Source organism: Durio zibethinus, chromosome 3, assembly GCF_047325235.1.
Source record: "Durio zibethinus cultivar Kanyao isolate XHJ-2024 chromosome 3, ASM4732523v1, whole genome shotgun sequence".
Taxonomy (NCBI): Eukaryota; Viridiplantae; Streptophyta; class Magnoliopsida; order Malvales; family Malvaceae; genus Durio; species Durio zibethinus.
The window spans coordinates 37,289,738-37,313,291 of NC_143164.1; the positions used below are offsets into that span (position 1 = coordinate 37,289,738).

The 23,554-nt window shown below is 32.5% G+C and overlaps 4 protein-coding genes across 13 annotated transcripts; 1 reads left to right on the plus strand and 3 right to left on the minus strand.

The window, feature by feature from the left end:
• Positions 1-4,060: 4,060 nt before the first annotated feature.
• LOC111283683 (uncharacterized) lies at positions 4,061-4,937 on the minus strand. Its single transcript, XM_022872261.2, has one exon. The coding sequence runs from the start codon at positions 4,841-4,843 to the stop codon at positions 4,196-4,198; it is 648 nt and encodes a 215-aa protein (XP_022727996.2). The 5' UTR covers positions 4,844-4,937; the 3' UTR covers positions 4,061-4,195.
• A 2,113-nt stretch (positions 4,938-7,050) lies between these two features.
• On the minus strand, positions 7,051-11,605 carry FRS2 (FAR1-related sequence 2). 7 transcript variants are annotated; one of them, XM_089758803.1, is made up of 10 exons: positions 11,548-11,605; positions 9,724-10,545; positions 8,387-9,564; positions 8,236-8,289; positions 8,062-8,124; positions 7,900-7,965; positions 7,739-7,807; positions 7,580-7,645; positions 7,392-7,457; positions 7,051-7,303 (listed from the first exon to the last, which is right to left on the minus strand). In XM_089758803.1, the coding sequence occupies exons 2-10, from the start codon at positions 10,487-10,489 to the stop codon at positions 7,232-7,234; spliced, it is 2,400 nt and encodes a 799-aa protein (XP_089614929.1). In that variant the 5' UTR covers positions 10,490-10,545; positions 11,548-11,605; the 3' UTR covers positions 7,051-7,231. The 7 variants fall into 7 exon arrangements, 4 of the variants coding, with proteins under 4 accessions (XP_089614929.1, XP_089614928.1, XP_089614926.1 ...); XR_016341097.1 differs by having other exon boundaries at positions 7,900-7,958; positions 8,387-10,545; XR_016341098.1 differs by having other exon boundaries at positions 7,900-7,958; positions 8,387-10,545; positions 10,783-11,605.
• A 575-nt stretch (positions 11,606-12,180) lies between these two features.
• On the minus strand, positions 12,181-16,759 carry FAR1 (FRS (FAR1 Related Sequences) transcription factor family). 3 transcript variants are annotated; one of them, XR_016341100.1, is made up of 8 exons: positions 16,530-16,759; positions 13,837-16,072; positions 13,665-13,721; positions 13,249-13,317; positions 12,867-13,143; positions 12,718-12,786; positions 12,569-12,616; positions 12,181-12,480 (listed from the first exon to the last, which is right to left on the minus strand). XR_016341100.1 is itself a non-coding variant. In XM_089758804.1 (8 exons), the coding sequence occupies exons 2-8, from the start codon at positions 15,991-15,993 to the stop codon at positions 12,424-12,426; spliced, it is 2,526 nt and encodes an 841-aa protein (XP_089614930.1). In that variant the 5' UTR covers positions 15,994-16,072; positions 16,530-16,759; the 3' UTR covers positions 12,181-12,423. The 3 variants fall into 3 exon arrangements, 2 of the variants coding, with proteins under 2 accessions (XP_089614930.1, XP_089614931.1); XM_089758804.1 differs by having other exon boundaries at positions 13,075-13,143; XM_089758805.1 differs by lacking the exons at positions 12,867-13,143; positions 13,249-13,317.
• A 646-nt stretch (positions 16,760-17,405) lies between these two features.
• LOC111283341 (putative protein S-acyltransferase 19) lies at positions 17,406-23,532 on the plus strand. Of its 2 annotated transcripts, XM_022871803.2 has the most exons (9): positions 17,406-18,031; positions 18,213-18,326; positions 18,653-19,051; positions 20,470-20,538; positions 20,672-20,743; positions 20,832-20,960; positions 21,054-21,134; positions 21,364-21,564; positions 22,110-23,532. In XM_022871803.2, the coding sequence occupies exons 1-9, from the start codon at positions 17,987-17,989 to the stop codon at positions 23,190-23,192; spliced, it is 2,193 nt and encodes a 730-aa protein (XP_022727538.1). In that variant the 5' UTR covers positions 17,406-17,986; the 3' UTR covers positions 23,193-23,532. The 2 variants fall into 2 exon arrangements, with proteins under 2 accessions (XP_022727538.1, XP_022727539.1); XM_022871804.2 differs by lacking the exon at positions 18,213-18,326 and having other exon boundaries at positions 17,525-18,031.
• Positions 23,533-23,554: the final 22 nt, after the last annotated feature.

Consider the following 23,554-nt stretch of genomic DNA (forward strand, 5'->3'; position numbering starts at 1 on the left):
ATTTATATTTTTAATTTCTATATATATATATAAATTAAATATAATCTCATTAAATTTAATTTAATCATATATTTTTATTTTTTATTATATAAATCAAATTTAATGAATGAATTTATGATTATTTTTTTGATATCAAATTTCAAGTCATATTGAATTTAAACAAATATATAAAACTATCAATATCAAATATGAATTCGATTCAAAACTAACTTAACCTAACATATGAACAACTTTAATTTGTATTCACCTAATCTATTATTTTTTCGTATCATTAAAAATATCATAATTGGTAATTTTATTTCGATACCAATCATACTGGTCAATACACTTTAATTCTATCAAAATATGGTATATCTAAAGATATTCTTCATTCCGAATTTGTTATCGGATAATATCAATTGTTTTAGTTGGTTTTGGTAAATTTTGATGGATTAATGTATTTTGGTCAATATGTAAATGTGAAACATATTTAGTAATTTTTATATTTTTTTTGTTATTTGATTATTTTTAACCTAATAAAAATAAAATTAATTGATAAAATAACTCTTAAAAATTGAGTTTTTTTTTTATTTTTTATTATAACTTGTTTTTTTATGTTTTATTTTTTCAAACTAAAGTTTATAAGCATTTCAATCTCTTTAAAACAGGTAATTGTATTATCTTTTCAAAGTTTAACAATCTTGAAATTAAGATTAATTTTTCATTTTTTTTTTATTTTTATCTTAATATTTAAATAAAAATATTTATTTAAATATCATATAATCAAATTAAATATTAAAAAATATCATAAAATTTTTATGATATTATTTTTATTTTTTAAACTTATATATTTAATTTTTAAAAATATTATATATTTATTTTATAAATTATTAATAATATTATAATATATAAATTTATATATATTTATACTAAATAAAAAATTTTAAAATAATATATTCGAAACCACTAACATCAACATATACCATATCTAAAAAAAATCAATATGATTCGATATTAACAAACGTGACAAATATACCGACATCATAAGTTAACATCATATAGAAAGAAGCATACAGTAACAACTAACAACTCCCATTGATCAAATCCAAATGAATATGCTCTATTGTGAACTCCAAGTCATTTTCAATCTTTTGAGAGTCTTGATTAGCTGCTACCTGCCAAATTGGAAAATGCAATTTGGGTTGTGAATTGCGCTTGAAGCTTTCGCATCACTTAAAGAATACGACATAAAAATTAGATATAAATATGGTAAAAAATATAAAATAATATAATTTAAAATTTTAATAATAATTATATATAAATTTAATTAAAAATATATATTTCATATTAATATAAATTATAATATATAATTTTAGATAAAAATTTTAATATAAATACATAAATTCAAATATTTTATATAATATAAATATACGAATCGTTACGTTTAACTTGATCAATTAGGTCTTAAAGGCAAGCTTAGGGAAATCTATAAGAAAAACAACATTTTGAGTTGGGTTGAGTTGAGTTTAAAAGGCGTTACCGACAAGAGTATGATCCATAGACAATTAATTCTAAACAAGGTTATTGATAGATTTTAATTTAAAAAATTTCTTATCAATAGGATAACTTTAAAACTTTAGAGACAAATTGGTACTACTAATTAAATTAAAGCCAAGATTATCCCAATAATATAAGATACCATAACTAAAGTTGAAAAGAAAAAAAATGATCGGATATATAAAAAAAAAATAGGAGCTTCTCATGTTTAAATAAATTGCTTGATGATCCTTGCTTGTAATTGGGCCAATAATGCTCGCACTTGAACCATTACAATGACTAATGTCTATGATATAATATCATATGCTAAGTTCAGATTTAGATTTCATCTAATTTTTTATATGATATGATTGAATTGATGATATCATCAGTTGAATTCAAATATTAATTTTAATAAAATTCATTCAATTTAAATTTTTTGTTAAATTTTTTTTTAATTATGATTATAATAATAATAATAATTTTTTTTAATTTTATTAAAATCAATTTAACCGTTCGTGGAACCTAAATTTATCAATAATAAAGGGTTGGCTCAATTAGTAAAATTTATTTATTTTGATGTAGAAGTCTTAAATTTGAGTTCAACTAATGATTTATTATAAAGATCAGCTTAAATATATAAATTTTAACCATTATTTTTTATTGTTAAATTTGAAAAATTAAATAATTTAACATGATATAAAAAATTGAACAACTTATATATTTTTAAATTTTTAGTAAAAAAAAAAAATTTGGATTGGTCTGATTTTGACTGCTGTGACAATTGTAATTTTGACGTATTAACTTTCATCAGAATTTAAGATGGGGAGTTATATTTTTTTTCTCAAATCTTAATTAAAAAAATTAAAATTCAAATATTTTAAATTTACAAAAACTTAAAATTAAAAATTAAATAATTTATCAACGAATCATGCGAAAATTATGAATTTTATAAGACATAAGCAGGACTTGCTTCTGATGGATAAGTTCAAGTCCACATTAAAATTATTAACATCAAAGTGGTCAAGATGATCAATCAGACTTTGAACAAGCGGCGCATGAAGCATACTCTAAATTTCAAAATAAAAATACACGTGTTTGACATGATTTGATTACTGTAATAATGTTGAAATCAAAGTTGCACTCAATAATTTCTTTTACCAATTAAAGATTGATTTTTTTTTTAATTTCAAATTTGCAAAGATAATTAGCCTAAATTTGACTTTGTCAATTGCATTTTCTCTTTTTTTTTTTTTTTCTATGTCGATTGGGTCCCATTACATGCTCAGATTCATCCCCTCTTGCCAACCCATGTCACACTCATTTCTGTCCTTTTCTATCAAATTTTGAATTTCCATGTCCCCTGTCTCTTTTTTTTTTGTTTTTTTTTATTTGAACCTATGAATGTGATCACAGAATTTCCCCTATTTACCGGCATCTTTAACCTTCTGTTCCAAATTCCTGTCATTGAAAATTAGTTTCAATGATTTGTAATTTTATATTATATTTTTATCGTATTATAATTTATGTTAATATAAAAATATAAAATATATATTTTTTAATTTTATTAAATTAAACCTTAAAGCAGCTTAAAATTATTTTCTTTCTACTTGGATGAATTTGGATTAAAAAGTACATTTAAAAGTAACAAAGAAATATTAAAGTATTTACTTTGATAAATGATGTAAGTATCTTTATTAAAAAATCAAATTGTATTTTATTTTTTAATAAAATGAATGAATAATAATAGTAGATTTTAAAATTAAGAATGATCATGAATATAAGATTGAACTTATTTAGTTTATTTAATTATTTTTTAAAAATAATATTTAATAAATTTAAAATCTATATTTTAACATATGTAATAATCTTTTGATTATTCTCATATACAATCTCTTTAAAAAAAAAAGTAATAATCAAAGAGATAATATGACTTTTCAATCTATAAATGGATTCTAGATTTTTTTTTTCATTTGATAGATCTATTTATGTATTTATATTATATAAAATATTAAAATTTATATAATTATATAATATTTTATATAAAAATTAAGTGTCGTATTTATCTTATATTATTTTATTTAAAATTTATATAAAAATTATGTGTCGTATTTATCTTAGGTACTGTATTTTAGATTAATAAATCTTGTCGTATTTATCTTAGGTACTGTATTTTAGATTAATAAATCTGGTCACGTTTTCCTTTGAGTCACATCGGTTTTGAATTTTATTCGGTTCGGTATACATATAATCTAAAGAAAGTGTAATCTCACCCGAAAGCTTACATGTAGAATCTGCACAGCTGGATTGCATACAGAATGTTAGATACCTTTTTTTTTTTCCCAAAAGGATGAAGAAAAGAAATAAAACTATAGCAAATATCATATGATTTTAAATTCAAAGTTTAATTTTAAAAAAAATACATTCAACCATGGTTGTAAAAAAAAAAAAATTCATATGGATTTTTTAGCTGAAATTAGATCGATGTGTTCCTTGTTTCAACAAATTCGCTTAAACAATTCCCACACTAGGATAAACATTGTCATTAAAAAACAAGGAAAAAAAAAGGTATAATTAAGACAAATATTTACATTGGTCAATTGTTTGTTTCTCCCTAAGACAAGTCAGTAGCTAACTTTCTCCTTCATGTCCTTCTGAAGGTATGAATGGAGGGTAACTCCTATTCCCAATGGAGGAAGTTGTTTCTAGGAGGAACCTGAGAGGAAACGCCCTCCAGAACAAACCCTTCGGACCCAGCTTCCATGTTCGGCCTAGGGTTCCCTCCAAGTCTTTGAAGGAAAAGGTCCCCAGCCCCTTGATTATTATTGCTGTTCAATGAAAACATGTACGGATGGTTTTGGTGCTGGAACTGAGGCTGCTGCTGCTGCTGCTGCTGCTGTTGTTGTTGATATTGCAAATGGAATCCAGCAGGAGGAACCATCAGAGAACCAGGGTTAACATGGGGTTGACGTCCTCCAAAACCGAACCCAAAATTTGGACCACCAGGGTGAGCGCCTGCAACAAAAGGAGCACTAGGACCACCAGTGAATTGTTGAACCATGGCTCGGAAATTTGTAGTATCCGTGTTGAGCAAGGTAGTAGGGGTTCGCCTTGAAGCCCTCGATCGTCTTCGAACTGTCTTCCCAACGCGGCCTTCGGGACTCAAATGGCCACCACTTGAACTAGCCGGTGCGCTGCTCGAGGTGATCGTACTACTAACCACAGTGGCTTCCGAACCCTGATCACCAAACACTGAACGATTCGATGATATCGGTTGATCAGAAAGATTTAGCTGGTAAAATTGTGGCCACTCAGGAGGACTAGACATGGTTTCAGCACATGTGATGTGCAGGGGACAAAGAGAAATGGGATAAGAAAAAGAAAAGAACAGTTAGTAGGTAAGCTAAAAATAGTGAGAGAGCGTAAGTTACGTTGATGGTATTTATGGTGGATTCAACGTGGTCAAAGGAAGAATATTGGGAAAATCATGGCGGTTGATTTTTGTTAAAGTAAGTTGGATTGAACGGCAAGTGACATGCTACAATACCCACGTCAGCTTTGGGTTGGTGGCCATTGTTGACTTTTTGGAGTCTTCAAAGATGTACTGTCCTTCTCCTTTGTTCTTTTTCACGGAAACATCCTACCCTAGTTCCTTCTCATTTTTGCGATGTTATAAATAATAATTTATTATTATATTAATATAACTCGTATATTTTTAAATTTTTAGATCAAAATTAAATTTATAATTTATTTAAAATAAAATAATATTTTTAAATTTAATAATTTTAATATAAAAATTTCACTAATATAAATTGATTCATATTATATATATCTTTATAATATATATGCACGTGAAAATGTGTTTTGATATACAATTACTAAAAAGTTGATTTTTTTTTTTTTAATTTAGCTGTAAAAGATTTTTGAACTTCATTTAGTATTTTTTTTTTCTGGTTCGATCCAAGTAAATTTAATTATATTAAATCAAACGAATTTATATAAAAAAATATTTTTTTATAATTTTTTAACAAATTCGAACTCAAAGAACAAAAAAAAAAAAATCACACTTTCTTTCTCAATTAAATCAAATTTTCATTGATTTATATAATTATATCTTTAAAAATAATATTTAATAAATAAAAAATTCGAATTTCAACTTTTGTAATATTTTTATTCTCAAACTACGATTTTTTTTTTTATAAAAAAGACAAAAACTAAAGATTTTCCAATCCAAACTGTTCTTATTTTTCCTTGGTTAGAGGTTTCAAAGTTGGACAATTCCTTTTTCCTGCTTGAAGCCTGATAATGAAAGTGGACATTGGAGGAAGGCAATGAGTCGAAAAAGAAACACACTTTCGCTTTCTTTTTGGAAAATCAACTCTTTCATTTTCTTGTGAAGGAGAAAAGTAAGAAAAGTAAGAGACCAAATAAAATTCCAACTAGCATTAACTAATTACTATTTATATTAATTTGTTCCTAATTTAATTTTGACAAGAAGATTGTAAAGATAATTCAAATAGTAATTTTTTATCAAAAAAAAAAAATCGTAATCCAAAGATAAAAAAATTAATTGTAAATATTGATATTTAAAATTTAAATTTATTAAATATTATTTTTAAAAATAATTATACGAATGATTTAAATTAAATCTCGAGTTCAATAATATATTTTTAACAAAACAATGCGACAAATTAAAAATTTTTTCTGTATATAGTCAGTTGTAAATATATATAAACATGAGAAAAAAAAAATGAAAAGTTACTCCCCATTATTCAGTCTACTTGTTTGACTATATAATTGAAAAAACAAAGTGCTACAAGTTTTTCTTTCCTTCTGTTTCCCCTTTTCTAACCAAGCAAAATATGTAACCCTAAAACAGTTCGTGTAATTATATCATATAAAATATTAAAAGATTTATATAATAATTTCTCATAAAATTCCTTTTCACCTCTAATTTTGGCACATCAATGTAATTGAAAGCAGATTATGAGGTAATTGATATCAGTATCCCTTACCTAATACCAATACCACTAAATTCTTCAACTACCATTAACAATTTGGACTAAACTTACCTGTTATTAGAGATATTCACTCAGTTTGATTAGTTGAGAATCAAATTATCTAAAATTAAATCAACTAAACTATATTATATTATTTTTGTTAATCAAATCAACTGAATTTAAGTTAAATTAATCAAATTTAATTTGATTAATTCAATTATTTTTTTTGATTAATCAAATAATAAATATATTTAAATTAAATTATATTTTAAACTCTTAATTTCTTATATTTTAAACCAACTAAATAAAATTATCAAAAAAAAAATTTAAATATCAATATATTATGTTAAAAGTTATAACAATTTATGAAATAAAATGATACATTTTATGTTTTTTCATTTTATATTTAGATTTTGTTATATTTCAATTAACATTTCAATTCATTCGGTTTTCAAACTGAGTTAACCAAAAATTGAAATTTTTCTAAAATCATTTTCGTTAACCGATCAAAAATTAATTCGATCGATTAGTTCGGTTAAAACTGAATTATGAACACTCTTAATTGTCATTTCCAGAAAATATGGGTTCTTGACTTGTAAATGCGGGCAACCCTAAAGGATGAAAACATAATTTACCCTACCAATATTATAATTTGGAGACAATTGTTTATATCAACTTCATCACATAAATGTACAGAAATGCTACTGTTGCAGCAGTTAGGATAGGTGCTTATCATGAAGATGCTTTGATGCAATGCCATGAAAATGAGTGGAGTCGATGGACCGCTCCTGCAATCAGAGTAATGAAACCATAACAATGGTATGCATGATAAATCACAGAAAACCAATCATGATTTTCGTCCTTGTAAGCGCGTACCTCACTTTGCAAACTGTCCTGAATGTCAAAACCCTGCATGGCTGCTGTTCTAAAGCCAAGCTGACCCTGCAACAGTATTCCAGGGGAGATCACTTCCAAATCAATTTCTATGTAAAACGGAATTGTTCAATGCAAAAAGAAGCTAGAAAAAGAAAGGAGAAGGCAGTAATCATCGGCAAATCTAGTACCAGGCCCGGCATACTCTGTTGGTTCCCATAGTGATTATCACGGGCTGTTAGCGAATGTAGCTGTCCCTAAAATTAGTTAATGAATTGAAAAACATAATGTTAAAGCTATATATTGCTTTAAAAACATTAATCCAACAAATCCTAACAGTGGGGACTTACCAGCCCTAGTAAACCCTGTTGATTGCTACAATAACCATCACGAAATGGAGAAATTGAGTTCAACTGTCCCTACAGAAAGTACAGTATGATGCTTATTTCCTATCATCTGAAGGTAAGAAATGAATGTTATTATATGATGTGATTGTTAAAAGACACCATACCATTCCTTGAATATTTTGTTGAGCACCATAGTAACCATCAAGTGCTGGGGCTCTAGAGCCTACATCCTACAAAAATCAGTGTCAAACACCAAAAATTTAAATCATATAGCTAATCAGCCTCATCTTAACAAAACATGTTTTTACGTTAAGGATATTCCATACCATTTCTGGCATGTCCTGTTGAGGAACATAACAGCCATCAAGGGTGTGTGTTCTTGAGCTTATCTGTTACACAAACCAAAAATAAGAAATAATATCTTAGATACAAATGTTGCAATCCATTGCCATTTTTAGTTAAAACATGTAAGATGGACAAAGGTCTAAAAGAAAACAAACCATCTCCTGGCAGCTGTCTTGCCCCATACCTACTCCTTCCAACTCAGAATGAACCTAGAATAAAAAATTAGTCTAATTTCAAAAGGCTTATTAAAAATTGCCAAAATACAGTTTTAAGAATCTGCATGTCAAACATTGAGCCTCAACAAACCTTTCTCTTTTTGTGAAATTTCTTTTTCTTAGACGACTTGGCTCTAGTATTGCAATAAGTCTCAGCTTCAATATCAAGAAAACCAGGAACAGGCAATGTGTTGGGCTCATAAACATTTTTGGCAGAGTTGTTAACACCAACACTATATTTCAAGGCTTCTTCCAATGCCCGTAATGCAATAGTAAATACTTCTTCAGATAAAGACCCTTCTTCACCCAATTTGATGGCACGCTTACATAGATCATTGAAACGCTGCATTCGATGATGAAGCCTGTTTGATATTTCACCTAGGTTTTTCCTAATCTTTGCCTCTTTTGTCCAACGCTTCAATATATAGCAGGATGGAATATCAGAAACACCACACATTTGAAGAACAAGGATGGCATGCTTACAAAGGAAGCCTCTGTATTCAAATGAACGGCATAAACAACATATATCAAATTCTCTTTTGTTCCAAGCTACAAAGAAATTCTGATTTTCTTCTAAGTCATCAACTCGAAAGACTACAGTGTCCTCATCTTCACTTTCCTTCTGCAGCTGACAAGACGTCATTCCCAAAACCTCAACCTGAAATTTCTTGAATATTGTATCTGTATAGATCATGGACAATTGCTTCTCAAAAGCTGACAGAGATCTCAATTCAGGTTGCTTATTTTGTGTTTCATAATCAGCTTTTGCCTCCATTTCGTACAATTCTAGCGAGAATGATTTAAACTGCTCAATGAACTCCTTGAATGTAGCCTCTTTATGCATGAACTTGTCAAAGAAAGATGCAATACTATCAGATCGCTCACTTGTGGATATTCCAGCTAAAAATTTATCCTGCATGTAAGTTGGAACCCACTTTTTCCTGTCATTATACAATGAAAGAAACCATTCATGCTCTCTCAGCTGAAACTTGTCAACCATCTTAGACCATCTCTTTTCAAATTTTTCTTCAGTCCAAGACCTATATATGCATTTGTTAAACTTTGTCATGAAATTCTCATTCTGATTTATAGTAAAACCCAAATTTTCAGGAAACTTACTTAGTACATGCCACAAACAGAAACAATGGCGAGAGTCAGGAAACACATCAGCAACAGCTTCATTCAAAACTTTGTCTTGATCAGTAATTATAGCTTTAGGAGCTTGCCCACCCATTGCTTTAAGCCATGAACGCATTAACCAAACAAATTCTGATGTAGCATTGTCCCCAATTAGAGCACATCCAAGCAACATGTACTGGAAGTGATGATTTACTCCAATAATAGGAATGTAAGGAATCCTATATTTGTTTCTAACAAAAAAGGTATCAAAGAAAACTACATCACCAAAGTGACTGTAATTGTGCCTACCTTTTGCATCGACCCAGAACACACTTCTTGCACATTTTTCACTATCCAAATCTATCGCATAAAAGAAATTTGGATTCTCATCCTGCATACACATAAAATGGTCAAGCATCAGTTCCACATCTTTCTCATCTAGAGCCAACTGCAGGCCTTTCTTTTGGCATGCCACCGCACCAGACTGTTTGTTCCTTCCCCTGATAGCATAGTAAAACTCATCAGGACAAATCTCATGGTTATGCTCTTTTACAAAACTGTGTATTATCCATTTCTCATCATGCCTCCTCTTCATATGCATACGTGCCTTGCAACCAGTCTTTGGACATGAACGTGGATTGAGAGTTGTGCTAGACTCACGCTTGCTTCCAAATCTAGAACATGCAATTTTTACGTCAATAAATTTGCCAGATCTTTTTGAACGACGACTAGAAATGATTGTGATTCCGAATCCCACAGACCGAGCATATTCTCTGTAGAAAGAATACGCTGCTTCCTTTGATTCAAATTCCAAACCATTTTGAGGCTCGAAAATGGTGCCTTTGAAAACATCTGCTTCGACAGTAGTCGTGTCTACCTGATCGTCACAACCAGAAAAACTTACTATCAAATTTGGTTGACAAACTTCCTCTGCATGCTCACTGGTTGTGGGAGGATTTCCATCGTTATCTACAGCAACTATTTCCTCTGCAGCATCCATAACATCATCATTTTCATTTGATCCAGGAATTAGCTTCTCTTGTTCTTTTGAAGGCCCCTCAAGATCTATTTCCATGGAAAGTATTGAAATTGTTTGAAAAACAGATCAAGCTCACTAAAGATACCTGGAAACTGAAAGAAACAAAGAATCAATAGCAACAACATGGAGCATAGTCCAATATTTATGAAAAGCATAAGCTCCAAATCCACATCCATAATGACTTGCTGCCCATTTTATAAAAGTTTAAATCACAGAATGCTAATTTAATTAGAACCTAGTATACTTCTTTGTAGAACTTAGATACTATTATTACTCAAAGTAGTTGTTAGGTGCACGCATGCTAAAATTATAAGCAAAGTTCAACTTACGTGCATTAAAGGAGAAAACGTTTTTTGAAGCTGAAACTGATTGCTATGCTAGTCACTAATTCTTCTCCCTAATTCTTACTTGCAAATCACATTATCTGTGTTACACAACCAAACAAGCCAATTCATTGACAATGTGAGGCCTGCTGTTAGCTTCACCAAATTTATTTCGAGTTCCACAATCATGGTCTTCCACTAAATATGATCCAAAAGTACCCTCTCTAAATTTCAACTAGCGCATCTTTTTATACCATTGATAGCTTCTATAAGCCATGGAACATGAAAATCAATTTCTTTCAACTCAATATGCAACCCTGTTAATCCGACCAGCCGCTGCAACAGACCAGAATACAAGCACCAACACTCTCAAGTCTCATCCAATAAACTAATACTTGACTGAAATTCACGCACAGCCTTACCGTTAGAGCAGAAACCACAAAGTATCAAGTAAGAGGGGCATTGAAAAAGCTGTCGTTGAATTGTTCCTAACTTAGATCACAAAACCCACAACTTTAATGCTTAAACAAATGAAAAAGAAAAAAGAAACCCATAATTTCATTTCATTACACAGTAAGAAAACTGGGTTTTTCATAGCTTTCAGATTAAGTTCGAATCCTAAAAATTTAACAAGATGATCTTATCAGCTTACTACAGTCAAAAAGGAAAACTTGATTCCATTTTGTTGCTTTGTTTTTGTGGCCGTTCTTGTTTACCAAGCAGAGATTGAGAAAAGGAAGAAACAATATTGGGAGAAGTTGAAATGCTTACATTGCTGCTTCTGCAACTGTTATGAAGAGTGGCCACCGCTTCAGCCAAATGAATGTTTGGTACCAGATTCTAAAAACTAGATTAAAAACAAGTTTACTATTTTATTTTATTAAAAAAATGTTACGTCATTGTCCACGTAAGCATAGTAAATTATTTAATTTAATAGGTTAAGAAAAACTTTAATTACGTGGCGTTTTATAAAAGATTATTATTTTGAGCTTGTTTTTATATATTTATAATGAAAACTTTTAATTTCATTAAAAAAAATTGAAAGGTTGTTACATGATTTATTTTTTAATATTTTTAATTTTATTAACAAGAAATTAATTCAATTAATAAGATTATTTTTTTTGACTTGGATATTTTTTTTTATAAATATTTCGAATACAATTTATAATTTATAATTTTAAATTATTGGATTCGGATACAATATATTTTACTTTAATCTAAATTATTTTATCATTTCACATAAATAAGTTAATAAAGATTTTATTATTATTGTAAGGAACTTTTTCATGAACTTCTTCAACTCCAAGAGAATTTCATTTACCTCATTGAAAGAGCTCAAGGAAAAGGACCCAACAAGCTCCAACTGCCCTCAAGTCCTACCGGTCATGGCTGTTAAAAGCAATACGTAAAATGCGAGTCCGTATAATTAGCAATACGTATAATTAGCAAAGACAATAGTTGTTGCCTTGATTTCAGCTCACAACGTCGCATAGAAAATTGTGGGATGACTCTTGTATTTTAGTTTCGACATCAAGGAAATCAGCTCAAGTATACAACACAGAGCAATAAACGTTTCATGGATTCACTTTTCCTATCAGTATATACATGCCAGGAGGCAGTTCCAGGTACCATAACGGTGTCTCTTCATCACGGATGTCTTGAAACACCACCATGCAATTGAGTTGATCTCAATTGGGGCTCATCCTGCAATTGGGGTGAACAATCAAATACTAACATGCATCAAGAAATTCCAGCTCAAAAATATTATCTGACAAATGTTTTCCAGACTAACCTGTAAAGCATAACTGAAACTAGCTGAAGGCCGATAATCCAATTGTCCCTACATGAAAATGCCCGATAAAGAAAATTTTGTCATCATAATCATTTTCGTATAACCAAAGTTATCAACAACAATAAAAATAGTATTACAGAATTTCATACCAGACTATGCATGCTTTGTTGAGTGCCAAAAAAACTGTCATGGCCAGGTGCTATCGAGTTCAACTGTCCCTACAAGTACAAAATGCAACTCAAATGATAACTATAACTGCTTATAAGTAGAGATGATAGACAGTTTAGGTTAGGTGTACATCAGGTTAGATCATTGCTTTTTTCTCTAGCCAACTTGGGTCATGTTGGACAGGTTTCGGACAGTTGAGTTAGACCAAGTTCAGGGTGTTAACTTCTGAAATCAATTTAGGTATCGGATTTGGCTTGGGCTGGGAGGCTGCTTGGTTGGGCAGCTTTTTTCACCTTCTTTATAAGTGATTATTACAGTGGCAAGTCCAACAAACTTACAAGACCCTGCATGCTCTGCTGATTAACATAATAACCATCATGAGGTGGCTCCATCAAATTTAACTGTACCTGCAATTACCCCGTTTAAAATATCAGTGCTAAGATCACATTAATTTTATTAACCTCCCTACATTAGCTTAAAAAATTTTACTCAAATTAGAAAATATGTGATACCAGTCCTTGCACGTTCTGTTGGGCACCATAATAACCGTTAAGAGTTATTCCATCTGAGCTCAGGTTCTCCTACATGGATAAAAGACAAAATGCCAAATTAACTTGTTATGATAATCTATATCAAACTGCAGGAGGAGGTTGAAGTAGAATCTTTTCAATTATTTTTCCTTCAGAAAAATTTTCAATAGTTTGAGCAATTCGACTTGACTACCACTTAACACCACTGTCCATAAGTGATAGTACTCTCTTCTATTAAAACAAATGCATCGTACAACATGCAATAAATGATGTTAACATCCTCTTCTTCAGAGCCAAGTGCACCATGTTATCGACAATTTATATTCAATTCAACTGAAATTACACTAGGACATCCATCAAAAATAAAAATAATAAAAAAAAATTAAGCTATGACAAACCATTTGCTGCAAGCTGTCTTGGTTATCGACAAACACGAGAGCTGGCTCTGATTGCCCCTGAAACATAAAAGTTCCTCTCTTGAATGATTGTATTTTTAGCTTGAGATAAGTGGCAAGTGTAACATCATTAGAATATAGACACATCAATCAACTTTCAAGTTTCAGAACTAACCTTTCGTTTCTTGTTTGTATTCTTTTTCTTACTCGATTTTGAAGCAAGACTCCCTGGATTTACTTCTTCTGCTTCACGAAGACCATGAGCATGGCCGGTAGATTCTACAGCACTGACACAAGAGTTGTTAACATTGACACAATTTTTCAGAGCTTCAACCAGTGCACGAAAAGCGATGTTATAACTCTCTTCAGACAATGATCCTTCCTCACTCAATTCAATCGCTTGTTTGCACAAATCATTGTAACGTTGCACCCTCGTCTGCACTCTGTTTGTTCCTTCAGCAGTTGACTGCCCACTCTTAGCATCCTTAGTCCACCTCTTCAATATATAACAAGGAGGGATACTTGTGCGACCACACATTTGGAGAACAATCATTGCATGTCGACAAAGAAAACCTTTGTATTCAAACAAATGACAGCTACAAGAAACCTCTGACTTTTCCTCATTCCATATTACCATAAAATTTTCACCCTTCTCACAATCTTGAACTCTAAATGTTACAGTTCCTTCATCTTCATTTTCCTTTTTGGGATGACAGCCAACTACACCCAAGACCTCAACTTGGAACTTTTTGAATATTGCATGTGTATAAACAATTGACATCTGTTTTTCCCAAGGTGATGGAGATTTTAGTGCTGGCTGTTTCTGCCAGGTATCAAAATCAGCTACAGCTTCCTCTTCATACCTATTTTGCAAAATTGCCCCATACTGTTTCACAAACTCTTTCAAAGTAATTTTCTTGTGGATGTATTTATCAAAGAAGGAGTTCATACTTTCAGAACGCTGACTTGTAGACATTCCAGCAAGAAACACATCTTCCATGAAAGTCGGCACCCATCTTTTGCGGTCTTCATACAATGATTGAACCCACTCATCATCGTGGAGTTCAAATCGAGTTATCATTTTCCACCATCGCATATCAAACTCTTCATCTGTCCACGACTTGAAAATGCACTTATTGAATTTAGGCAAAAAGTTCTCATGTGGTCCAATTACATGTGCAAGAGATTTGGGGATTTTTTCTAAAATATTCCAAAGAGCAAAGCAATGCCGCGCAGTTGGGAAGACCTCTTCAACTGCAGCCTTCAATCCTTTGTCTTGGTCAGTAATTATAACTTTGGGAGCTTGTCCACCCATTGCTCGAAGCCATGTCTTCATTAGCCAAACAAATGTGGGCTTAGTTTCATCTGCAAGCAATGCACATCCGAGTAACATAGACTGAAAGTGATGGTTAACCCCAACAAATGGTGCCAATGGTAATTTCTCATTGAATTTCACGTAAGTGGTATCAAAGGAAACTACATCATTGAAACTAAGATAGTCCTTCCTACTTTTAGCATCAATCCAAAACAAATTTCTCAAGCGCTGCTCCCCATTTAAATCTAATGCATAGAAGAAATCAGGGTTCTCCTTCTTGACACGCTTAAAATACTCTAGCATAATTTGGGCATCTCCCTCATCCACAACCAAGTGCCTGCCTTTATCAAGCTGATTTTTTACGTCATTCTGAAGGAAGCTTACATTTTGATATCCACCGGACTGTCTAGACATCTCAACATACATCTTTCTTGTGCGTTCACTAACTGCATTCAGAATGTCAATGTTATTCTTTTCAGCCAATTTCACATTCCTATAGATTCGAAAATGGTAAGCAAGGGCGGGTAAAAGCTCATGATTATGCTCCTTAACAAATTCATGAATAATCCACTTCCCATCCTGCCTTCTTTTCACATGCATGCTGGCTTTGCAGTCTGTCTTTCTTACACTTGATCTTCTACTGCTACCAACATCTGATTCTGGTGTGACTCCATATCTGGAACATGCAAATTTAGCATCAATAAATTCCTTTGATTTCTTTGACCGCCTACTGTTTTTAATGGAGGTAGTAAATCCCATAGACTTGGCGTATTCCTGATAAAAAGCATAAGCTGTCTCATGTGACTCAAACTCAATGCCATTACGTGGCTCAAAATCCGTATCCCCATCAAATCCAACAACAGTCCTTTTAGAGGAATCAACTATCCTATCTCTACTTTGTGCCGCTTCATCCACAATATCAACCATGTTTTCATTCACTCCATCAGTACAAGGCAAAGAGTCTCCTCGATCTACCATACTACTAATTGCATTTTGGTTTTCCCCAATCTTTATCATGATAACCAATTGGTAACTGCCCCTCTATTTCCATAAGCCAGAAAAACCCACTTTTCCAGCAGATAATCTACTGTGGAGCCTGGTAAACACCCAACAAAGCACAAGTTTTAGAAACCTAATGTCAGTAACAATGGGATAGTGTTTGTTCAGTTCAACTATTCAGCGAAAACTAAATTACCCCAAATTATGACCATACCACCTCATATTTAGGTTAATTTGCTTTGATTAGCATACTTAAACTTAATCAGCACTTGCCAAAAGAAAAAAAAATGAAAACTTCATCAAAATCAAGTCAGCAAGCTCATCAAATATAACCTTTTTCTAACGAGAAACAGCATTTAAAAGAAAAAAAAATCACAGAATACGAAGAAACAGTTATCCCTAACAATAGATCGATTGAATTGTCATAAACTCAGACGTGGCAGCACCAAATGCCGATGAATTGATTACCCAGACTTCAAATGAAAATACAATTCGGAAAAAAGCAAACACCTTTCAACAAATTGAAGGAAAAGAAAAAAGAAAAAGCCATATACCTGAAGGGACGTCGAAAGATATATCAACCGTTTAAGGTTTCAGTGTAGAAGAAACAAAAGAGATTGGAGAAATGAACGATGGCTACCGGGGCATGGTTTGACGGTTGAGTGATGATGTGAGACGTTGAATGGAGAAATGAGCCGAAGAAGAGTTTAGGGGAGATTTTAGGGATTTTGAAATTTGGGAATTTTAAACAATCAGGTTTAATCAGTAAAAGTTTTTATGTTCCTCCAATACATTTTTTAAAGCCCTTATCTAATATTTTTAAGTTTGTGTCATGTAATATTAATAATTAATGTATTTTTATCATATTTTACATAAAATTTATATATTAAAATTCATATTTACATAAAAAAATATAATTTTTATTTTTATTAAATATATATATAATTTTGTTAAAATTTTAAATCATGTCATTTTTTTAAAATTCTATATATATTTTTGTTATATCATCATATGATATTTTAAATTATTAAACTTAAATAAACTTATTTAGTAAGACCTAATAAATTTATTTTTTTAAAATGTCACCTTTTAGGATTTTTATTTTTATTTTTTAAAATGAAATAGTGCAATAACATAGAAGTCTTACAATATTTACATAATAAATAACCTAAATTAATTAATCAAGTTTAAAAATTAAAATTTTTGTTTAAAAGTGTTAGTGAAAAAGAGCATTTAATTAATAATTTAAAAATAATTTAAATTTTATTAATTTATTAAATTTAACAAATAATCATAATATTTTAAAAATAAATAAATAAATAAATAATATAATATAATATAATTTATTATTTTTAAATTTTAAACCCCTAACATTGTTTGGTAGTTGCTCTAAAAGGCTTTATTATGACAGAAACAACCAGGAGAGGAAAGGGAAGCCTCGGCCGAAGACTTTGGTTAGACCAACAACCAAAATCAAGAATAATTGGTGGGATCCACCAAACCACATCCAACATTAAACTCAAACACTAAAATTATATCGGAAGATGATATATTATTGCCAGTAACTCAGCACAGCATCTCACAAACTCACCAGTTATTACCAGAGGCGACTCTATCTCTCTCTCTGTCAACGATTTACCCTTTTTGTCAATTTCTGTGTTTATTCTTCTTTTTCAAAAGTTTTTCAGTTTATTCTTTCCTTTACTTCGCTTCGCTCTCACCCTTCCCTTTAAAGCTGCTCTCTTCTTTTCTCTTTTTCTTCCTTTACTAACTCTGACTTCCAACTAACCATTTTACTAACATTCCCTCATTTTACTTTTTTTTTTAATCTTTTTTTTTTTTGGGCTCTTAGTTTGGTTTTTCGTTGCAAAGAAGGAAACCCATTTCCCTTCTCTTTCTTTGTCTCCCAAAACTGTTCTTTTTCTTTTTATGAGTCTCGGGGTCTCCCTTTGTTTGTTGTTAGGGTTTGGGTTTTCAGGGTAGGGGGAGGGTGTGAATTTTGAGGGCAGTTATGGTGAGGAAACATGGATGGCAACTACCTGCTCACACCTTTCAGGTAATGCACTTTTTTTTTTCCTTATGCATGTTTCTCCAAAAATGCTCCTTTGATCCATATTTTCTATCTGGGCTTTTATTTCTTGGGTGTTTATATCCTTATGAAGTCAGTAACCAGTTTCTGGTCACTTACATATTATTATATTTCCTTGAAGTTGATCTTTAACTTCTTGTTTTGATAGGTTGTTGCAATTACTGTGTTTTGCTTGTTAGTGGTTGCATTTTATTCTTTCTTAGCTCCTTTCCTTGGAGGGCGTATATGGGAATATGCCTTGGTTGCGGCTTACTCGCTGGTGGTATGTGAATTAATTTGTTCTCTTTTGTATAGGGCTACAAAAAATCCTTTATTGCCTTACATTTTTGCATAAAATATCTTAATGGATTGCAAATCTAGAACATTTTTTTAAGGGCCTGCTACTATGTCTCACTGTATGAATTGTGCCAATATTTTAGATCCATGTTAAGGTATAAGTTACTGCAATGAAGGCTGCATGGTGCTTGGGCTGTCTGCAAATGTTTTTGGTGAAAAAAAAAAGTGTCATTTTTCATTCTGCATAAACAGTTTATGAACATAACCATTGAATCTTATATCACTCCCATTATACTTGTGATGGCAATGCAGGCACTTCTTGTTTTTGTTCTTTATGTTCGGTGTACTGCAATTAACCCTGCTGATCCTGGCATCATGTCGAAATTTAATGGTGGAACAAACAAACTTGATATAAAGCATGGGTTATCAGTGAAGGATTTGCCCAGAAAATTTGATGAATTTGGCAGTGGGCTGCATACATCCCCATCAACAGTTTCCAGAAGTTCCATTGCAGCACCAAACTCCAGTAAGAAAGGTTTGGTGGGAGATACTGGAACAATAGAGGCTCCAGCACAGTCTGCAACCGGGAAATCTTGTTGCATTGGAGGAATCTTTTGTGCCATATTTGTTCATGAAGATTGTCGCAAACAGGAAGGGGCTGCTGAGCATGGCAGTGAAGATGCCTTGTTCTGCACATTGTGCAATGCAGAGGTATTTTGGAACCTATCTTGACTGACCCTTTTTATTATGTTAGATCAGCTTTAATTTTCATCATTTCTATTAATTTTATCTGTCCATGGTGTCCTTAACCTTCTTTCCCCCCGATGAATTTGGAAACTTGCTCTTATCTTGTTCTTAATGCAATTATGGGGTAGGCGAAGTTGTAAATCTAATGAAAGCTTCTAAGCTGGAAAAGGTGATATTAATCAGTGTGACCTTTTAATGGCACAGTTGGAGGTGTAGTAAGATGTCTGCTACTTTGATTTGCCATTAAAGCCTACAAAAGTTCAAGGGAAATAAAGAAGAAATAAGAATTCATTTTTGGGTCTCAAGTTTGTGAATTTCAAATTTTAAAAGAACTTGAGCAGTCCATGGTTTGCCTTACAGTCGTTAACAAGATAAGATTGTATTAAAATGTTTCTTGATCCTCTATTTGCTAAGTTCATCTCCCCTCTGTTACTTTCAAATACACCTTTAATCACCATTCACATGTTTGGCCAGAATTTATGGTTGGGTCCTACACGTATGAATGGTGATGATGGATGTATTAGAAAGTAATGTACAAGAAGTAATAGAGGGGATCTCAATCCCTTTTTATTACAAGATACAACCATAAAACCGTAATAGCATTTAGTTCGATCTATCAAACATCTTTAATTCTAGCTGTACATGTTAGCTTAAATTAAAAAGAAACAGAACTTGAAGAAACTTATTTCTAAATTCTAATATTTTCTCCCACATCATTCTTTCTCAGCTTGGTAACATTCTTGAACCAGAAATAAGGTTTTATTGTGATTAAATAAGGGGAAAAATAAACTACTTTTTCATTAGCATGTTAGTGGTTAGTTTGCCATGCCTATTTGAAATATCCTTACCAACACTTTATGCTGCCCCATTTGCATTCTATAGATATCTCCAGCAGCACCACTAGTACACTACTCTACTATGTTTTCTTCACTACTCCCTGGATTTTCATATGACACCCTTAGCACCAATCTTATCAAACACTACAAATTCATGTGACTACAGGCTATTACTTATGATCTCCTCTGTCAAGTCAATGCTACTGCCAGATGAATTATAAGGCAACAGTGACAAGTAAGGCAGATTACAGAAAATTTAATGCCTTAAACCAAACTTTATACCCCAACAATTAAAACCAATAAATTATATGGGAACGTATTGGTCCTTTTAGAGACTCAGTTTTTCTTCTTTTACATTGATTAGAATCTTTAGTTGTCTGCTTAACTAATAATCCATTTAGCCGGGATAAACATTTTTATGTGATCTAGTTTTAAAGGGGAGCACTTGAAATTATATATTAAAAAATTTTGCTGATCAGGATTGAAAAGTTGGCAATATCTTTCTATGGCTTTCTTTCTTACTTATCAATGATTTCCCTGGTGCAGGTGCGCAAGTTTAGTAAACATTGTAGAAGTTGTGATAAATGTGTGGATGGTTTTGATCATCACTGCCGGGTAAATATTTTCTTGTTGCTTCGACTGTTCTTTACGTTCATTTGTGCAAGAATATCTTTCAACTTGTTTGGTATTGGCCAAATCCAGTTATTTGTTTGTGGAAATTAAATCTCCATATCATATGTGGCTGCAGTGGCTAAACAATTGTGTAGGACACAAAAATTATGTCACATTCATCTCTCTCATGGCCATCAGTGTTGTTTGGGTATGTTTTTTGCTCAAGTGTTTGTTATTTAAAAAGCATGCTTCCCAAATTCTAATGATGCCTCTCTCTCTCTCTCTCCATTGTTCAGCTTGTCATGGAGGCTGTTGTTGGTATTGCTGTCCTAGTTCGTTGCTTTGTTAACAAGAAGGGCATGGAGACTGAGATTATTGATAGGCTTGGAAATGGTTTTTCTCGTGCTCCTTTTGCAACAGTTGTGGTACATCCCTTACCAAATGCTGTGAAGTTGATTTGTTTCTTTTTGATTTTGTGTTATTGTAAGTACTTAAGTTTGGATCGCAAACTTTTGTAGGCTGTATGTACTGCAGTTTCTATCCTGGCTTGTGTACCTCTGGGTGAACTTTTCTTCTTCCACATAATACTAGTCAGAAAGGTTAGTTGCCAAGAAATTTAGCATTATTTTTATTTTAATGGTGCTCTAGTTTCTGGTTGCAAGATGGAAAATTTTGAACATTCACATTTATAGTTAGGGTTGCTGTAGTTTTTAGAATTTCCTACATTTTGGTAACTGTAAATAATGGAAAAAGTAAATAGGGTTGACTTATAGGGCAGGTACTAAGGTGATTTCTGTAGTGACCTGTTTGACTTTAACGTGGAATCAGGGTATTACAACCTATGAGTATGTTGTGGCAATGAGAGCAGTGAGTGAAGCACCTGCTGGAGCATCGGTAGATGAGGAATTGGCAAATGCAATGTATTCGCCAACTGGATCAGCTACAACTGGCATGAGTGGTGGAAGTTCTCTGGGCCTGCAGTACAAGGGGGCATGGTGTACCCCTCCTAGAGTTTTTGTGGATTATCAGGTACTATCAAACTTAGTTACCTCCCTTCACTCTCTGCCTTTCCCATTTCCCTCAGTTCCCTTCAATTGCTGTGATAACCTCCCTTGTTGCCTAAGCACCTTAATCGTTTTAATTTTTTTTAACTACTATAGTCTCCTTATGGATGTCACATGTTGAATTCTATATTTCAATCTCCAATAGTATCAGATGAATTCAAACTTACGAGGCACATTCCATTTTGTCTTTTGAAGGGAATGGCATTGCCTGGTTAAATAAATCTATCAACTCAACCTTAAATTCTAATTATTCTTCCATACCACAAGGAAGGTTCTTTAGCACTCCAGTTTGAGATAGTTGCATAAATTTGTTCATTCGTCTGACAAGTACCTTCTTATCTTTTTTCATGATAATTAATATGAAGCCACCTTCTTGGAAGTAGATTAATCCTATAAGTCTCTGGTTTGACTCCAGGAGTTGGGTCACCTTTTGCATGTATGTTCTACAATTGATGTGCATTTGTTATAAGACTGGTGACTTAATACTTCTGTTGGATATGCCTACATCAGGATGAAGTTGTGTCCCATCTGGAGCCTGGAATGGTCCCGTCTACTGTTGACCCAGATGCAGCTGGTTTTGCAGAAAGAGGGCACAAGGGACCCAAAAGGGCTGTTCGTATTAGTGCATGGAAGCTTGCGAAGTTAGATTCTAATGATGCCATAAGGGCAGCAGCCAGAGCAAGAGCATCTTCGTCTGTTCTACGGCCTGTTGACAATCGTTGTTTAGCAGATCCTGAACTAAGTTCTAGTGGCAACATGAGCATAAGAAGTAGTGTTAGCACAGATACAGGTGCAAATAAAGAGATAAAGAATGACCGGAGATTATCACCATTAAGAAACTCTTTTGCACGAAGTCAAGGTAGCCGTGATGAGTATGAAACAGGAACTCAAAGTGCAAGTAGCTTCAGCAGTCCAAGCTACATTCATGAGTCAGTCACACTTAGTCCTTTACCACAAACTCAAGGTGATCATTTTAATACAGCTACCTCTGCTCCTGGCATCCCTGATCGTACCTTTATGTCTAAGGCAGCTTTTCCTGCTATCAACAATCCCATCACACAGGCCCCTTCAGGATCTGATGAAAAGGTAATGTATAAGGGTGGTATTAGTGATCCATTGTTGCTTTCAGCTCCTGCTATTTCCCTTCATAGAGATGTCAAAAGGACATCTGTTGTCTGGGATCAAGAGGCTGGAAGGTATGTATCAGTCCCTGTCTCTGCAACAGAACCTCGGAACAGATCATCCATGCAAATGGGTTTGCCAAATTCTAGTGGGGAAACTAGCACGCAGGGTAGAAGGGAGGTTTTTCCACTGCAGGAATCTACTTTGGCAGCAAAGGCTCCAGTGCAACAGGCAGAGAAGCTGTTGTACACAGGAGACTCTATTTTCTTCGGTGGCCCACTTTTGAGTGTTCCAGTTAGGGATAGTCTGAGAAATGATAAGGGTTTGGATTCAAGGGAGGCTCAAGAAAGAGTAGCTCTGAACTTGCCTCGAGAGTCTAGATTCAAAAGGGATTCAGTGTCAAACCAACTTCCTGTGTTTGTCCCTGGAGGTTCTGAAAACAGCTCTGCATCTGTTTCTGGTTTGAAGTAGATTCCAATTTGACTCCTAACAAAGTTTCTGTACGCAATTTTCCTAGAATCATCAAAGATTAATGATGAGAGGGTAATGGAAATTGAAGAAACCTCTCGGATGAGCTCCTTGTGCATTGGAACCTTGCAATTTTGTGCTTTTGCAAACTAGATTATTTTGCATGGTTCAAGTGGTCTCTTCTTGTGGTGAAATTTGTGAAGTGATGTCAAGAGGTGTCTCTCTATTGAAACTGGGCAAAGGTGTTTCCAAATTCCATATGCTTTAACCAAGCTTCATGGGGATTATGAATATTTTATTTGTCAAACTTTAGGAATCAAAGCCCATGGTATTTCTATTATAATGCTTTTCTCTATTCTGTTCTT

Excerpts from the sequence above, each read along its gene's own strand:
- LOC111283683 (XM_022872261.2), bottom strand. The coding sequence starts at position 4,843 with ATGTCTAGTCCTCCTGAGTGGCCACAATTTTACCAGCTAAATCTTTCT.
- FRS2 (XM_089758800.1), bottom strand. The coding sequence starts at position 10,489 with ATGGAAATAGATCTTGAGGGGCCTTCAAAAGAACAAGAGAAGCTAATT. Across the intron at positions 8,290-8,386 it reads AATTTCACAAAAAGAGAAAG|GTTCATTCTGAGTTGGAAGG; the intron begins GTTTGTTGAGGC and ends TTTTTATTCTAG. Across the intron at positions 7,808-7,899 it reads AACAAAATATTCAAGGAATG|GGACAGTTGAACTCAATTTC; the intron begins GTATGGTGTCTT and ends TACTTTCTGTAG.
- FAR1 (XM_089758804.1), bottom strand. The coding sequence starts at position 15,993 with ATGATAAAGATTGGGGAAAACCAAAATGCAATTAGTAGTATGGTAGAT. Across the intron at positions 13,144-13,248 it reads AACAGAACGTGCAAGGACTG|GTACAGTTAAATTTGATGGA; the intron begins GTATCACATATT and ends GGGTAATTGCAG. Across the intron at positions 12,617-12,717 it reads AACAAAGCATGCATAGTCTG|GGACAATTGGATTATCGGCC; the intron begins GTATGAAATTCT and ends ATTTTCATGTAG.
- LOC111283341 (XM_022871803.2), top strand. The coding sequence starts at position 17,987 with ATGGTGAGGAAACATGGATGGCAACTACCTGCTCACACCTTTCAG. Across the intron at positions 19,052-20,469 it reads GCACATTGTGCAATGCAGAG|GTGCGCAAGTTTAGTAAACA; the intron begins GTATTTTGGAAC and ends TCCCTGGTGCAG. Across the intron at positions 20,539-20,671 it reads GTTTTGATCATCACTGCCGG|TGGCTAAACAATTGTGTAGG; the intron begins GTAAATATTTTC and ends ATGTGGCTGCAG.